Genomic DNA, 18,295 nt, shown 5'->3' on the forward strand with positions numbered 1-18,295 from the left:
AAACAAGACAATAATGCATGAAACAGTTTGAGCAGAGATCTTCAACATGGGGTCTGGGACCCCTAGGGGGTCTTCTGAGTTGTTCATTTTAATTAAAATAAAACTGAAACTATACACTAACATGAATCTAACACATTGTTAAGGTAAGATAAATTGGCCTATTATTTGTTTTATTATTATATGCATTTTCAAAACACACACATATATATATATATATATATATATATATATATATATATATACTGTATTTTTACACAACATTTATGATAGACCTGCTGGCCAATAGGCAGCCACTAGGCCATCAACAGATACAGTTACACAAGCTTAAGGATTTATTATTATTTGTGCTAAATTTATGTTAAACATTTAACAAACATGATGTATAAATAAATGAATAGGTTAAACATTATTATTTTAGTAGCTTACTATTGTATTTACCATTAAAGAATATGTGTAAATGCTTAAGGCCACCCTACACGTTAATGTAAGCCAAGTGTAATTTTATCCAATATATTATGTTCTTATTATTACTTTAAGCTAAGAGGTGCTTGGCCTAAAAGATGCTGAAGACCCCTGCATTAAAGTAAAAATTATACAGCGTTAAAAGTTATGTGTTGAGCATTTTGTGAGTACATTTTCCTACAGTCCTTGCTGTGCTCTGTGGCTCTAAGAAGATCAAAGTGATGGCCTGCTGCCTCCTCCGCTGGCAACTTAGACTTGAAACTTTGAATAATGGCCTTTATCAGTGCACACCAGACCAAAAAACAACAACAACCTTCAACAGGATCCTGAATATTGCCGAGCCGAGATTATCAGTAAAGAGAGTTGCATGTAAATTGCTTTTCACTCATAAGCAGAGTCAAAGAAACAACACGGGCAGAACAAACTTCTTGTTAAATTTAATTTCATGGCAACCAGGCAAACTTTTTCTTTGTGTATTGTCTCAGTGATGTTGTTTAAATCACACATGAAGATCTTGTTGACAGAAAACATTTCTTCTGTACAGTTCCTTATTTTAGCCTCAGATGTGTTAGAATGGTATGTTGCACTGTTGGAAATTGTGAAGGATTTTAGCACGTACAGTATATCTTAACATGCAAGTGTTTTATGATGACGTAGTCAGTAGTCTTGTTGTTTGTCAGATGTATTTAAGCCACAAACATTTGAAACAAAATATTAGGGCTGAACAATGAATCAAAATTCTATCAAAATCGTAATATGGACTAGTATAATATCCAGTTTGTAGGAGACGCAAGATTCGTTCAAGGCAAAATATGTGTCAAAATATCATTCTGAATAAAGTATTATAGTACTGCAGAGGTATCCCGGTCTAAAAATCGTATTATTTAAACGTATGTGTTGGTATACAGATTCTTGCTAAAAAGTAATATTGTGACAATATATTTTCCAATGAAAATGAGAATAATGATTAATTATCATTCCCTCCAATATCTTGAATCATATCTCAATTGAAATACCAGAAAAAAAATCACAATTAGATATTTCTTTTAAAGTCATTCAACCCTAAAAGAGACTGAGACATGTAAAATGTCAAATAATCATCAGATATTTGGGTTTACATGTAAAATATTAAAGTTAAAATTCAGAGTATCACAGTAGTTTTTTGTCTCCTCACAGTCCATCTATTCAATACCGTAGCAAAATTTTAAAAGGTTTTTTCAACATTGACTTGTGTCTGATGGTTCATGCTACCAAAGATATTTGTCTTTGGCTATAAAGTGCAGTTGATTAAAGACACCTTCATATAAACGTACTGTAGATTTTACTCCTAATGATTTAACATTTTTTTTATAAATTACAGAAAGGCAAGGAACTTTTGAATTCTCTGTCATGGCTTTGAGCAATGTCTTACCACTAAAAGTTTAATAGGTTAGCTGAAGGAAGAGAAAAAAGAACGAGCGAGAGCCCTAATTTGTCTGGACTGCAATTACTGGTGAGCAGGCGTTAGCCCTCAAGGGACAAAGGTGGCCAAAAACATGCACATTCTCCTCTTGTTGAGCCTCGTTGGCGTCCTCACTTGTCCTCTGTTCAGCACACAAAGTCCCAGCCTAATGAAGCTCTCCCAGTGTGTTGAGGCTCGAATCCCCAGAAGCAGCAGTATGGTGAAGCCAACCTCATGGCCTAATGACAACCTGATTGAAGGAGTTTGAAAGAGCTCTCAGGAAGAGGGGAAAGCCAGTTGTAATCATTAAAATCACCCCACATGCTTCTTTCACAGCCAGCCACCTTATCTGACATTTCTAACGCTGGGCTATTCTCTTTATATGAGACCTTTGATGTATCTGCTGGTGCTGCAGCTCCCTGATCCTGATAGTTAGATACACCGTGGTTCAATTTGTCTCACGGGCCAACAAGAAAACACAATGGAGGTTTCGTTGGAAATTAGATCTTTTATTGAAGAGTGCCGGAGAGCATTGAAATATTAATTTCATAAAAAATGCATACAGTGGTATGTGTACAAGGTCTATTTTAATTCTGTGGCACATCACTCATTCCACTCCAGTGAGTGGAAATGGGGCAGTCGTGCCACTGGAGGCAGTGATTGACTCCTCCTTTTGTTTAAACAGATCACTTCACTTCTTGTCCACTCAAATTGAACAATTTCATCCATTAGAGGTATACGTTTGAACACAACCTTTCACAGAATGAGTTTGTTTGTGTAACTGTGTTCACAACAATGTGTCCAAGTTTGATGTCATTATGTTAATGTTTTTACCAGTCTTTGCACCTAAGTGATAATATGCAGATCATGGTTGTTTGGTAAAGTGATTGTACTGTGTTTTTTGTGTTTTGCAGTCTGTCCAAGTGGCAGGTATGGAAAGGCCTGCGCTGAGATCTGCCTCTGTACCAACAACGGCACCTGCAACCCAATCGATGGCTCCTGCCAGTGCTTACCTGGCTGGATAGGAGAGGATTGCTCTCAGAGTATGGCTTCTCTCCTTCATCCTGTGTTTGATTAGCTTATTTTCTCTGATTTTCTCATTTAATTGTCTGTCTTCACTCCTAATTTCTCCCTCACACACCTTCATACACATTAATCATTCTCATGACCCTACATATTCCAATAACTACACTGATCCCCCGCTGATGTAAAACTGATAGCTTGCTTAAATGATTGTTGTAATGCATTATGCTCTTTGATTTACAGCGCTGTAGGCCAAAGATCATTACCAAAGCTTTGAGTTGTCGTTCCATGGGAAATTGATGTGTGTGTGTATGTGTGTGTGTGTTTATTACATTAACTACTACGAGGACATAGAGTTTGTGTGGGAGGGTGTGTGACCATGAGCTTGACTGTGTCTCTGGCGTCTGCAGCCTGTCCCTCTGGGCACTGGGGCCCGGATTGTCTCAACTCGTGTAACTGTCACAACGGAGCCCAGTGCAGTGTCTACGATGGGGAGTGCAGGTGCAGCCCCGGCTGGACCGGACTCTACTGCACACAGCGTGAGTCTCTCCCATCTAGTTAGTAGACACACAGTGTCACCTATTGGCAGTCAAACAGAACTGCAGTCCATGACAAGCGAGAACATTTTTTTAGAGATAACTGGACAATTGGATGCTATTAGGTTTTCATTTACAGTTTGTTTTCTAGAGGGAGCAACATCAAAATAACACTAATGGTCACTTTGTTCATTTGCTAATTATACATTCCAGTCGTTTGCCCAGGGATAGTGCACATCATCGACATCAGTCAACTAATTTGAATTACATTATCCATCACCTCAAGGGTGTGTCATGCTCCTGCTGTTGTGCATGGAAATAGCTTTTGTTTGGAAACTGTTTTGCTTTTTTTCGCACCCAATACATTCCAGTTCCCTGTTCATTTCCACCTCTATGTTCTGTTATAGTAACTGCATAACCAGATTTTCCGCTGAAGCGGGATATGTTCCATTTCCTTCTATTCACATTGTCCTATCGAGTATGCTGCAGAGACATTGAATAGTATTGATTTCCATGTTCCCCTGCAATATGACCTTGACTCTTTACATTGTCTTCTCCTCTCTTTGTTTTCTGCCACCGTCTCCCACCCCAACATTTTATACGTCTCTGTCCCAGGCTGTCCTTCAGGGTTCTACAGCAGGGACTGCTCTGAAGTCTGTCGCTGCCAAAACGGCGCAGACTGTGACCACATCACTGGCCAGTGTACTTGCCGAACAGGCTTCATTGGGACGAGCTGTGAGCAGAGTTGAGTAGGCCCAACGCATTTTAGCACTGAGCAAAATTACTGTGTGTGTGTGTGTGTGTGTGTGTGTGTGTGTGTGTGTGTGTGTGTGTGTGTGTGTGTGTGTGTGTGTGTGTGTGTGTGTGTGTGTCTATAAACACTTTGGCTCCCACTCTCTAAGTGCTTTAATTTTGATGGATGTAGTAATGCACCTCTCTCCCATGCAGAGTGTCCTGCTGGTACATTTGGATATGGTTGCCAGCAGCTGTGTGAGTGCCTGAACAATGCTACCTGTGACTATGTGACTGGAACGTGCTACTGCAGCCCCGGATATAAAGGCATCCGTTGTGATCAAGGTGAGAGGTGATCAAGATGATTGAGGCTCTTCACTATATTATCACTCAAACACAGATGTACACAGTGTTTAAACAACCCTCTTTCTGTGTTTTCTTTGTAGCAGCTCTCATAATGGAGGAGCTGAACCCATACACTAAGATTAGTCCAGCACGAGGCTCGGAGCGCCAGTCTGCAGGGGCGGTCATGGGCATCATCTTTCTGCTCCTCATCATCATGGCCATGCTCAGTCTGTTTGTGTGGTACAGACAGAAGCAGAGGGACAAAGGCCATGAGATTCAGCCCAGTGTGTCCTACACACAGGCAATGCACATCACTAACACAGACTATTCCCTGTCAGGTAAGATGACATGTTGAAGACATTACTTTGGGGTCTAGGAAACAGTAACATTCTTTCTTTCACTATTTTTCAATATTTTTATGTCAAAAGGATTAGTTTTCAAACCACTCAACCTGTGACTTAAACCCACAGAGTGTGGCAGTACTGTAGCAATGAGGACCAGCGCTGCTGAGGTTAATCAGGCCCAGGGCAGCAGCAGCGGCCAGTGCTTCTCCAACCCCAGTTACCACACCGTGGCCCAGTGTAATGTTGTCTCAACCATCTCTAGCAACCTGGATGGGACTCTGACCCTCAAAGTATGGCCACTCTTTATGTGTATTCATATAAAACAAGCATAACATACAATACAATACAACAACATACTACAGTATAATAACATTACCAAACTGTGATCTTTCTTTCAGTCAAGCACTCTGAAAAGCCGAAATGGCTCAGAATGGAGAGCCTACTGCAACCTCAATGACCTCGGTCAGTTTACCTGTCTTACTTACTATGAAACACCACATACAGCCGTAATTTGTGGACTTTATAGAATGGTTACCTCAAGGGCAAAGGCACATGTGTCATTAGTACAAACCTCATATAGGCACTAGCCTGGACGCAGCTACCCTGCTGTGAATGAAGATGAGGTTCCTTGTTAGACATAACCTTTGCTCTGATTTTTAAAAGATGCTGGTGGGACAGAGGAAGCTGTGGTGAGGAGGTGAATAGGGGTCACTTCTTAGCTCATTAGTCCTCTTTCACTTCCCCCGATGGCACATTTCTCTGTGATGGCGTACCCTGGGTCAGATACTGAACTCCTGGGCTGTGGATTATAGAGAATTAAGACAGAAAAATGACTCAACAATAGCGTAAATCTCTGGTTTAAATATCCATCTTTTAACATTTTTGAACGGATCATAACGCTTTAATAAATGGTTTATAACACACTACAATGTAGTTATAAACAGATAAGTGTTTATTCATGTTTTTGTTAACAACTCCTCCTGTGGGCACCAAAAAGTTAGGACTGGTGTATAAACAGAAAATGAATGACAATATAGTAAATTACAGTTGTAATAATATAAAGTATGTCTTTACAGGACAAATTACATTTTTGGAAAAATACTGTACATTAAAGCTACAATTAAAAAACAACATTTTTGTGTCATATTTGCTCAAAATCTAACTAAAATCATGTTCTTCTGCCTCCTTCTGGTGCTCATAATGCTATGTAATGAGGAAAACAACCAATCTGAGTCAAAGGCTCTCTAATGCAGTGTCAATAACTGCCCGTGGACTGCGGTAAAACTGTCAAACTATGCAGTGCTGATCAAATATAAATTTACATCATGTTACTACATTGCCTATTTCTCACCTCAAATGTTTTCAGAAACTTATTTTAGTATACTGTTCAGCTGTAAAATGAGAATGTTTGTTTTGGCCGGTGGTTTTGGCTTAACTTTGTCCAAAGTTCGCAAGCAGCCAATGACACTACTAGGAGACTCCTCGGCTTTGATTGGTTGTTAATATTTTGGTGTGGTGGAAACTTGCAAATGCCATTAGGAGCACTAGGGAGAGGCAGACAAAAACATTTTTTCACAGATGATCTGTCTAATGCGCTACTGTCATGATATAGTGACAGTTTCAGCAAAAGATGACAATGCTATTTTGATGAAAGTTACCTACTAAACCTTTAATATACGCTTGAAGATGTCCAAATCTGAATACAACCACATTAGTGTGTTAGAAACCATTTATTAAATGTTTATACAGTGTTTATAAATGCTAAATAGAAAATGTTATATTAAAGTGCTACTGAGATTATTAAGTATATACACAATAGTTTGTAATCTCTTGGTTTCTGGTGGTGCAAACTAAAATAGATTGTAAAAACTGTTTTGACGGTATGAAAACTATGCTTGGGTGATGATTATAGGTGCATTACTGCTTAGCAACATGCACCAATCTAAATATCTACGATTCATTCTTTGTCATGCTGGATTTAAAAGTCAGATATCTCGTTTTGCACATTTTGTGTTAAAGCCCACAGCAGATCAATCAAAATGACCCTTTAACATCCATTCACAAAAATGTCTTGGATGTTAATCCCGATGTATCCTTAAACAGGCTTGTGCTCTCTCCATGGTGTGCTGTTGTTTGGAAAATATCCCATTATGACCACCGTTGATTATATAAGCCTGTCAGCCTTGGGGGAATGTGATAGAAACCTTCTGTAACCTCTCACATTTGTCATACTCTTCTAAATAAAGACCTCCCACACTGTACTTTTTAAAATGAGATATTTCCTGTCAACACAATGTCCCACATTGACGTGGGATGGTGACTTTCATCTTTTTGACGTTGTTACAGATGTTCAACAGGGGGAGACACAGACACAGAGAGGCTTCAAAAAAGGTAAACCATCAATTAATGGTGTGTGTATGTGTGTGTGTGTGTGTGTGTGTGTGTGTGTGTGTGTGTGTGTGTGTGTGTTGTGTGTGTGTGTGTGTGTGTGTGTGTGTGTGTGTGTGTTGGGGGGCCAGACAGACATACTGCATGTGGAATCCTGTTCAGCTTCACCAGCACCAATATTAAAAAATCATTTTATGCTTAACATCCCATGTATAAATTTCCCCATTTGGTTTCAATTCCCCTCTGAGACTTTCTGACTCCAAATCCCATTTCCTTATATTCTCCATGATTGATGTGAAAACTCTCTGCTCTTTGGACAAGATCATGGTAGGCTGAGGTTTTGTTCCAATGGTAATTGCTCTCTATGGCTCAGTGCCCAATACGTCATTTTGTCTCCCACACTGTGCAGTTTGTGGTGAATGTGAGGGACCCAGGGGTGTGGAGAGTGGTCTAAAGGAGCTTTGCTGAACTCTCTAATGAGGCCTCTTATCAGCCTGATGAGACTGTTATGGATGAGATGAGCTTTCTACTCTCTTCCCTTTGTACTCTGATTACTATAAAACACCGTTAGTCACCTGTCTGAGACAAAAGAAGTACAAGTTTTCAGAGCCGCACTCTTGTCTATATAAATAGTAGTGGTAATAGCAGAGTCTAGCTGCAATAAGTCAGTGACAATCACTTCATTTCTTGTTGATGCTGAATATGTCCTTGTCTCGCGGATACTGCAGATTACATCAAGAGCTCCATGTGCAGCAACAGCTCCTGCTCGTTGAATAGTGAGAATCCATACGCCACCATTAGAGACCCACCAGGACTTACCTGCAAGCACACAGAGAGCAGCTATGTGGAGATGAAGTCCCCCTCCCACCGTGAAGTGCCCTTTGGAGGCACCGCCACCCTCCTGGGCAGTGCGAGCAGGAATGTCTATGATGTTGGTGAGTGCGTTGTTGCTCTGGTGTGTGGAGCTCAGCAGGGTCCTGCAGCTTATTGCCTCTCTGGTCATGTCCCCTGTTGTGAGCTTGTATAGACTTTGTAATTTTTTATAAGAGGAAATGTGAGCTACCTCTCCATTGCATTCACCTTTCCTATCTCATTTCTTTCCTCAGCTAGTGCCTGCCACTCTTCAGCCTCAGTGTTTATTACATATCTCTTCTACTTTTTTCCTTCCTTCTTTCCTAATTTATCCCAGAGCCAACGGTGAGTGTCCTGCAGGGACCCAATGGAATGGCTACCGGCTTCTCCCAAAGTCCCTATGACCTCCCCTGCAGCAGCCACATCCCTAGCCACTATGACATTCTCCCCATGCGTCACAGCCCAACACACACACCCTCGCCACCCCCCGAAAGCCCCAGCTCCCTGCTCTAGAGGGCACACCCTCCGTCCGCCTCTGACAGGGTGCAGGTATCCAGGCAACATTCAGCCAACTTTCAAGCAACGGTTCTCCCTCTATCTCTGAGTTTGTTCAATTAGATACTGAGATGTTGAGATAGAGGGACAGCCACAGCTCTTCTAACACTCTTTCTATGGCCCTGACGGATGGAGGAGAGGAAAGAGTGTCACACACACCAGCGACCATTCACCCATTTTATTTTCTTATAGAAATTATCACTCAAACTGCTGCCCGGCCTCCTTATGGACCTCCTGAAGTGGAACATAATAGTTCCAAACAGCGCTAAGGGCAGCATACATGGATTGGGTGGACAGATTATTTACAGGGAGAGAGCAATCCTCACACTCATTTTCAGCCTGTGAAATAGGTTTACTATTCAAGGGCAGCCAAGAGTTTACAATGCCCCCTAAACAGAAGTGATTTTCTCTAAAGGAAGGTAAGTATAGAAACCTTGACCATTTCAAAATGTGACGATATACAACAAACATACATCAGAGTTCATGAATTGTCACTGTGTGCAGCTGCTGCAGATCACAGTACAGCTGACATAAGGAGATTATGATCTTCTGCTCTGAGGTGAAGAAAAGTTCAGTGAATCTGTAGAGAAGTTCTAAATGTTAAACACAAAAACCTGGCTGAGGCCAAGTCTGATGAAGCATGGATAAATAGTAAACATTTGTAATGGTCCTTTATTCACTAGTTTTCTAGTAATAATCACACAGCTAATATTAAGGTGATCCCTGTGTGTAACTCAGAGCCTCTTTTAAGTTGCAGTGCAAATGAGGCGCTGTGTATCTGGTGATGCATTCAGGTAACCAGTGTTAAAGCATTATATCATTACTAAGAGATAAATAAATACATTAAGTCTCAATTTTAGATTTTCCCCCACACTGATGAAGTGATCAGATATTGTGTTGTTTCCTGTGTGGAATTTTTCTTGCAAATGTCTTAGTTTAAATTTCTTTTTAAATATTGGGTGTTAAGAAGGGATTGCTTTGACCTTTTATGTTTTTTATTTTTCAAGCTAATTGCTTTATTTATTAATTTGTATTAGTGATGGTAATTTTTTATCAATGTGACACTAGAATTAAAAAAAAAAGATGAGCATGATCAAATAATGGATGCCCACTTATGTAGATAACAAACAATTTATCTTCTTGTGAGATGATCAGTGTCATTTTGTGTGTGTTTTTGAAGTTACTTAAAATGTTCTTTCTCTCTGTCGGACTGTGAAATTGAAAATAAGGTTTCATCTGACCAATTCAAGACCCACGGTTACCCTGTGCAGTATTTACAAAGGGAAACGCACTGTATGTAAAAATAAAATAAAAAAAAGAAGTTCATTCAAAAATATTTATGTTTGTATCAGGCAAATTAACTTATTTATTAATTGAACTGAATTTCTTCATTCACTATGTGAATTCCATGTCAAACCCTTTAGAAGCAATAACATGTTGACAATCGATGCCCAGACAGCATTTCATTAGTGCTTGACATTATGACATCTTTGACCGGTGTGGTGACAGTGAATTATATTTTATGTGACTGTTTTTCCTCAGAGAAAAGGTTTTTTCCAGTTGCTGTCACACCAATGCTTCTTGTTGTTTTGGTACATAAGTTTCAAATTAAAAGCCTATTCTGCCGTCAGAAACCAGTTTCAGTCAGGTTAATACCCTGGATAGATAGAAGATTAATTTACTACTCATGTCAAGTGTTAGACTGGATATGTCCCTCTTCATCTGTTGCTCTGAATAATGAAATGTCATGACTTTAAATGTTGATGAGACGGATTCCACTCTAACAAAAAAGGAAATATTATTATAATGTCTGTTACTGGGGTGTCAAAATGTTGTCATGGCCACACATTATACTTGTTAAACATCTTTCAGATTCATGAAAAAATACATTTTGACAAAGTGCTCTCATATCAAATAAGCATTTTCAGAGGACTGACAACTACAAGATTCTTACATTGTAGGCTTCACAGTTCTGTGCAACTTTTGATTTAAACAGCATTTTATTGTTTTAAAGTCTGTGAAGATGTTTTTTATGATGTCATTTTGTTTCTCTATAAAATTTTACATAAAAAAATATAAGCTAAGGAATTTAAATATGATGCATAGCTTTATATACAACTACCCAGCAGTGTATAAAGTAGTTACAATGCTCTCCACCTTGACTACATCATTTAAAAGCTGCTTACGTGTTAATGTGTCGATCCAATTATAAAAATATAAGATATATCACATAATGATAACTTTTACTTTTTAGAGAACTTTTACTTTTTATACTTTAAATAGTCTACATTTAGCTTATCTACTTTTACTTCAGTAACATTTTGATTGCAGGACTTCGACTTGCAACGCTGTATTGCTATGTTCACTTAAAGTGTCTGAATTCTTCGTCCACCGCTGCACAGCCAACGCCACCAATGTTGCAATTATAATAACGAGTTGACACCTCTATCTGAAATTGGGCAAGACCATCATTGCAGCAAGGTGAGAAGTGAAACCACTGGATGTCTGCAAAGACTAGATTTTGGTTTCTTGGAGGTATAATCTCCTGTCACGTGTGCAATTGACAACACTTCATTTGATTTTCCAACAGTTTTCTTTAAATTGTTAATTCATGAGTAAAACTGACTTTGTTAAATATGCAAATATAAAACAATCAACCACATAGACAAGACATAATAGAAACAAAATCATATTGTATTAACCATTTAATGTGACCGGTATTTTATGCATAGTATCACATCATATGACTAGACTTGTGTCACACACAACACTGTAACAAAGCAATTTATCGCCATTTGTTACAGGATTGCAGGCTTTTCCAAGCCCTAACGGAACTACTGGCTCAGGTATTTAGTGACCTCAGCCACAGCACTAACACTATAACAATGGAAACATGGATCTTATGCAATAAAAACAATGTGTAGTGTTAAGCCTGAACTGCCTGTTGTGTAAAAAAGACAGAGTGGAAATTGTGGATAATTATTAAGAAAGTTGTTTTTACTGAAATGGGATGACTGCCGTATTACGCGAACTGGTAGAAGCTACAGTAAGCAAGCTTACTACAGTGAAGGAGTTCTGGTTGTTCCTAGTAAGGAGTAGGGTTCCCGAGCGCCACAGATGATTGGACAAGCTGCCCAGCTGACAGCCAACAAGCCCTGAGTGATGCCTCACAGAAAGGAAATGCGGCCAGTATAAGTCAAGAAGTTAATGGACCAAATACAACCCAGTCCTCCAGGGAGAGATAAAAAGAAAGAGAATCGTGAAAAGACAAGGTCACTCGGCAGCAGGGGAAGCACGCCAGAGAGATTTCAATTTTGCAGCTTGTTGAAAACTCTCAACAAATGTGATTTTTCACAGCTCAGAGGTGGCAGAGAGTTTCATAATATTATGAAAAAAAATCATGTTTTCTGGGAATTTGGCTGTTATTTTGTATCTCTAGTGCTTCTACACACATACAAACTTGAAAAAAAAAACTATCCATGCTGTTTTAAGTGAGATACAGGTTTCTGACTGTCCTCTGCCTTCAGTCTCTGCCAACACTGTTCAAAATCTCCACGGCTTTCTACGTCACTAGCAGAGTTGAGGTGGCTAACCAAAGCATGCTAGCTTGTTCTCAATGGCCAAACACTGCTACAACACACACTAGTTCACCACAATCTACAAAAGAACTACTTACATGTCCCTGTTCTGCAGGAACGCCACAAGTGCGCCCTTGTTTAGAAGAAGTCTCCCTGCTGATCCTGCCTTGTACTGACCAAAGTTGAAAAAGCAGTAGCTAACTAGTGTCATCATTACCTAGCTACTGTGCATGTGTGACTCCCAACAAAGATAGTAAGTAAGATGTCTCACTCTGTAGCTAAAATAGAGATGCAACACACAGGGTGAAAACAGGATCTGCAGCAATGTGCAATACAATGCAAACATGGTGTTTTTTGAAGATGAAACCATGCAAAGCTATTCCTGTACAACCTCAAAATACAATTATGGACCTGAAAATGAGCATAATATGGGAGCTTTAACAGAACAGATTTTATTTCACTTTTTAAGTTGTCAAATTGAGAGCAGGGCATATACTTCAAGGTGAAAAGCTCAAATTGTGTGAAAATCAAATGTCTCTCAGCAGGACTTCCTACTAAAAAGGAACTTAAACAACTACTCATGTTCAAAGCAGGTACTGCTGCTGCTTAGGGGCTGCTGCTACCTTTCAACTGAGTCACTATGAAAGAAAAAAAAGAAAAAGATTTTTGAATTATTGCGTCATTGTTCAGCCATTCTGGACCGATCTGGATCTTAGCCTCCTCTGCTCAAGAAGATTACTATATTGTTACTGGGTCATAAGATATGTACAATACAATACTCGATCATTTCAAATTTAGCAGCATCAACTTTGTCAGAGAAAGGATTTTGTTTCTTTTTTACACAATTACATTTTAGATATAACATTAATTCTGACAGTAGACAAAACACATTCTGTTCATATTCTGATTTCAGTTTATGTGTGGAATAGTGAAGTTACACAAAGTTTGCATATTTTCAATTAACTCATTATTTACTCACCGAACACAAGCTAATTATACTGGAATGCTGTCTTGTGTAAAAAGACAAGACAATTGTGTTGAACATAGCACAAACAACTATGTATTTAAAGGAAACTTCCAGTCCAAATCCAATCCAAATGTATTTATAAAGGACTTTTTAAAATAACAGTTGACCAAAGTGCTGTACAATCAGAGAGAACAAAATGAGAGAAGAAGAAAAAACACATCACAAAAACAACAAAACTTTACAGAAGAAAATGGTTTACATGGCAATTAGAACTTTTAGGTTGTTAAGTACAAATCCCTTGCCTAGCTACCAAACTAACAGATAATGTCAAATTGTAGCACAGCACCTAACATTAGCAAAACAAGTATTTCTTTCCAGACCAAAGACACTTAGTTTTGTACATACAGTATGGGTGCAACACATTGAATTAAACAACCTGGACAGTGTATCAATTCAAAGTAGGACTGGATCCACGCTGAATATTAACTTGTAAAATATTGCAGAGGAAAAGAAGTACTGCATAGACTGTCCCTTAGCTAATGCAGGGACATAATCCTTTCTGCTGCAGTCAGCCTGTCAGCTATATCTTTCAGCCAAAGCTGTTTTTTACAGAAGCTGCCACTGGGAAGAGGCTATCCTTCTAAATGCTCTGACAGAGTTGCACCTTTGGTTTATTCTCAAGAGGCTGCACCTGGATGCTGACCACACTGCTGCTGGATAACCCGTCACTTCCGTCTGACATTGACTTTTTAGAGCCAGTGTGGTTAATATATGTTGGGTGAGGAAAAGGAACATAAAAGATTTTAAAAATGACTGATACATAACTGTTAAAGTTTGCATTTACCCAATTATTTACTGCCAACAGGAATTTAGTCAGTGCTCAGTTTAATAACTTTTTTATACAAACATACCATTTGACTGCAGTCTCCTGTGGATGAGTCCATAGCAGAGCTCAGCTGCAGATCTTCATTGTGGTCACGTCCTGCTACAGGAACTGTGAGGATCCATCACACCAGAGCTGGATCTTTACTTAGCCACTCTTAATGCATAATCAGTATTCATCCCAGTCAGGGGTTTTTTTTTCACCTCTTCCGTGTCTATACAGTAACTGCTCCCAAATTCAAATCAAAATGTACTTTGACACACATAACTCCTCACAAATAAGCCCTTTAACAAAGTAAGTCTGGAGCAGTTGCTATATGTACAGTACTTGTCTAAATCAAACTAATTAGAAAGGTCAATACATGGAGGTGGACTAAAAACACTGATTGTTTCCACATTATTTCAAAGCTGATGCAGACGTTCATCTGAAATGTCTTTTTATTATTGGTATTATGTGGTGTTTTACATTGGAAAAAAAAATCTTCAAAGCTTGTCGTAAGTTTGGAGGAATTTAGCAATATCATTTATAGATGCATGCATGTTAAATGTCAATATTTACATTTAAATCAGTTATGTTTCAGGACATGAACCAACAGAAGGGTTGAAAGACCTATCGGCCACCAGGGGGCAGACATGGTGGCCTTATGTATTTATAGTGGGTGAAGAAATGAAACCAATGACAAGTGAGAGTTCTCTTTCTCTGTGGGTGCTTCTAGATTATTGCCTCCCCACTAAAATGATGTAAAATACAATTGATAATTATAGCTGCTCTACAGCTATGAACTGGCAGGGTAAGTATCCAAAAGCACAATGGCTGATTTTGAAAAATATGTGGCATTGTGACTGTTGAGTTTTGAACTCACAATCTTTCCAGCTCAAAGGAATACTGATCTCAGTGAGCTATTGTCCAGGGTATGACACCTCTAGCTATTTGGGCTATATTTTATTGAGTCAGCCTGGGTTTAATCAATAACATGACTTTCCTTAAGTGGAACTCAACTGATTGTTAATCAGAATGAGGTGTGTTAATACAGACACATTTAAAATATGCAAGCCAACACAATGCCTGATTGGGTATATGTATGATCATCTTGCAACACCTTGGGCTCAACTCGAACCATTGAGGGCGTAGGCAGTATCTGATCTCAGGGAGATATTATCTGGGTGAAGTGGCATCGCAACACCCAGACAAGGAACAGGCTTGCGTGAAAATGCAGAATTTAAAGCTGCTGTATAAGAATGATTTCTTATTAGAAATCCTGAGAATTTGTGTACTTGGTTAAGACAACATAGAGATGCCTGTATTATTAATGCCAAACTGATGTTTAAAGATGCTCTGTTTTGCATTGACTACAATGTGTAGATGAGGACACAATACAAACATTTTTATTAAAAAATACTTTTTTATATAAAATTGTAAAATTTTGCACGCCAAATCTACAGTGATTGTTTGATGTGAATTTTTTTAATTAATTTACATGAACATCAAACATTTAATTTTGACGAAATTGCAGGATTTGGTTATACTACTGCTCTGTGGTTTTTATAAATCAAAATGTGAAAAGTAAATTTGACAAATTTGTGGAGGACAGTCTTAAGATGAAGTGTCCGAAATTTGGTGTCAATTGAAACAAACATGTGGGAGTTGATAGGTGTATGAAGTTTTGTAGTTTCTGCTAAATGTAGAGTAATAGACTTTAACATTGCTACTAGGTAATAGCATAGAGTTTCTGCTCTGTCGGGGCTATATATTTTGGCATAGGTTGCAACGTTGTAGCATGTAAGGCTGATTTGTCATGAATTCTCAAAGTTTAGAATTTTAGATGGCTATTGTAGCGCCACCAACAGGACAATTAGCACACAAATCGCACTGATCAAGTTTAGTATAGAACTTGACTTATGTACAAAGTTTGGTGAGTTTTCGTGCATGGGAACATGGATTTCTCAAGAAGAATAGGATACAAGAATACAGGCAAAAACTTCACTGCTCGGCTCCTAATCATAAACTGTATTTCATTTTATACAGTTTATGCTCCTTCTAAGAAACAATACAGGCAGCAACTTGGTCTGAATGTGTTATAGTTAGAACCTCAGGGGAAGCGGTTACATGTTGTGATGGTTGGCACTCTGGACTCTGAATCCAGCGATCCGTGTTTGAATCTTGGTGGGACTTGAATTTTCATAATCATCAAGCTAGTACATGCAATGTGAAAAAGAACAGTATAGTAAGATTTGATATAAAAAGCGACAGTTTTAATATTTGTGAAGTCTTGCTACCAAAAGTAAAAGTAGTAATGCTCATATTTTATACATGTTAATGAAACTTTACTACAAAACCAAGTAGGCCACATAGGCCTATACAGGATTCACACACATATCTTTTTGAAATTCTGAATTATGTGATTGCTTTGCATGGCATATTATCAGCATTGTGTTGAACTTTTTGTATTTTCTGACAAACAGTATTTCCTAGTTGCTTTGGGCTGGCCAATACACAAGCTTCCAGCCTTATTGAAGCTCATTTCAAGAGTTTTGAAAAACATTTTTCATTTCTTGTGACCATATTACAATCAGCAATAGGCTCAGACCATCAACAGAGCAGTCCCCATTGTAAGGTAATTCCATCTGTATTTTTTGAACAAGGGTATTGACTTAATCACAGTCTATAATTCATAGTGCCATTATTAATCATGACAGGCTGACTCACACCTCAAAGATGACCGATTGTGTCACAGACCAAAGCAAAGTCGTCACAATATTGGCCTGATTTCAAATCTAAAAATAAACACCAACAGAATTTATTCTTCTTTTGTGAATATCCTGAGTGAAAACAGGTGATGCTGTTCCTGTAAAGACTCCTCTGTTGCATATTTGTGAAGGAGGCTCGGACTGTTCAAATAACCATGTTTAGCTTAAATCTGCTCCTTCTCTTTACGATTGGTAATCTACCTTTCCAAAAATAGGCGGTTGCAATTATGCTCGGCTTCCACCTTTTGACAGCAGAAGTATTAGTGACAAGCCTTCATCAATGGCTTGATCTTTTCATTTGCCTTGTTATTTGATAGAATATGATAACCACGGAACTGACTGTTTTTATCTGTAGCTCTTGAGCTTTCAAAACATGTGATTTGCCATGTAGTTATGTTATTGTAGAGGTAATTACTTAATTAGACAGTAACCAGTAGAGAATAGTTTGCAGTTACAATAGGGAGTCAGAGATCATGACTGATAATAAATAATGATCATCTGTCTGTAGTTGATGAGTTGGGTGTACTACTAGATGGTATAGGTTACTGAAGAAGAAGTGGATATACTCTCCTATGTATTCCAGTGGCTGAAAGGTGGGTGTACTGTGGCTATACCCACCACTGCCTGTCTGTTTTAAAACAACTGTCAGCTGCCCATATCCACATTGAAAATGTTTGTCTTGGTGCAATAATTCCTCCTGTTCATAATGGACATTAGAGTTCCCTCATTAACCTGCTTTCAGTCTAAGTGATGGAGGACAAACCCTTCATTTTGTGCAAAGAATGACATTATATGAGGCGTCAACAGCCAAGGTGAGACAGATACAGTTTTAGTACAAAATTGCCTCTGGTAAAGCTAAGCAAAGAAAAAAAAGGAAAAAAAACTGTCCTGGGAAATACAAAGAGGGAAAACAAGACTTTTGAATTTGTCTAACTCGGACTGTTGAGGCCTCATATTACTTTCAGATAAACTTTTGAATGTGTTCAAAATGTGCACAAAATGAGTATTTTGTCCCCCTTCATCTAAATTGCATGTGCTTTAGGAAGGAACATTGTAATGTGAATATTGTTTTAAGTCAGAAAAACTAACTTTTCAGGTAAACTCCCTCTGTCAGTAATGTCAAATGTGATTTTTAGTCGCAAATTATTTTATGTTAGGTCACAAAATCATCTATGATGATCTTAGCATAATTGCATAAAAGAAAACTTAATTTAAACATGACTGCTGTCAGCTAATGCAAATACTTATTATATAAAGAAACTGGTCTATGAGCCATTTTTGTAGGTTATTCATTTATTCATCCAGGCAACACTATCGTTGAACATTGGAAGACCTCACAAATGTGTAGCTATAGGGGGACACTTGGATTTGTTTGGCCTTGAACCTTTTTCAGTTTGTTTATTTATTTATTTTCCAGCTATATCAAGGCAGATTTGGGGGCC

The 18,295-nt window shown here is 38.5% G+C and overlaps 1 protein-coding gene across 5 annotated transcripts in view; it reads left to right on the plus strand.

Moving 5' to 3' along the window:
- Positions 1 to 10,000, plus strand: part of megf11 (multiple EGF-like-domains 11) — a 67,963-nt gene extending 57,963 nt beyond the window's left edge. For 2 of the 5 annotated variants that reach the window (XM_032523962.1, XM_032523965.1), the window contains 10 exons: positions 2,818 to 2,946; positions 3,337 to 3,465; positions 4,078 to 4,206; positions 4,411 to 4,539; positions 4,641 to 4,877; positions 5,010 to 5,173; positions 5,282 to 5,345; positions 7,230 to 7,274; positions 8,000 to 8,206; positions 8,461 to 10,000. In XM_032523962.1, the coding sequence (XP_032379853.1) occupies positions 2,818 to 2,946; positions 3,337 to 3,465; positions 4,078 to 4,206; positions 4,411 to 4,539; positions 4,641 to 4,877; positions 5,010 to 5,173; positions 5,282 to 5,345; positions 7,230 to 7,274; positions 8,000 to 8,206; positions 8,461 to 8,636 (1,409 nt within the window). In that variant the 3' untranslated portion in view covers positions 8,637 to 10,000. The remainder of the gene's footprint in view (positions 1 to 2,817; positions 2,947 to 3,336; positions 3,466 to 4,077; positions 4,207 to 4,410; positions 4,540 to 4,640; positions 4,878 to 5,009; positions 5,174 to 5,281; positions 5,346 to 7,229; positions 7,275 to 7,999; positions 8,207 to 8,460) is intronic. The other 3 variants (XM_032523963.1, XM_032523966.1, XM_032523964.1) reach the window with 3 other exon arrangements.
- The last annotated feature ends 8,295 nt before the right edge of the window (positions 10,001 to 18,295 follow it).

This window comes from Etheostoma spectabile, chromosome 8 (genome assembly GCF_008692095.1).
Source record: "Etheostoma spectabile isolate EspeVRDwgs_2016 chromosome 8, UIUC_Espe_1.0, whole genome shotgun sequence".
Lineage (NCBI taxonomy): Eukaryota > Metazoa > Chordata > Actinopteri > Perciformes > Percidae > Etheostoma > Etheostoma spectabile.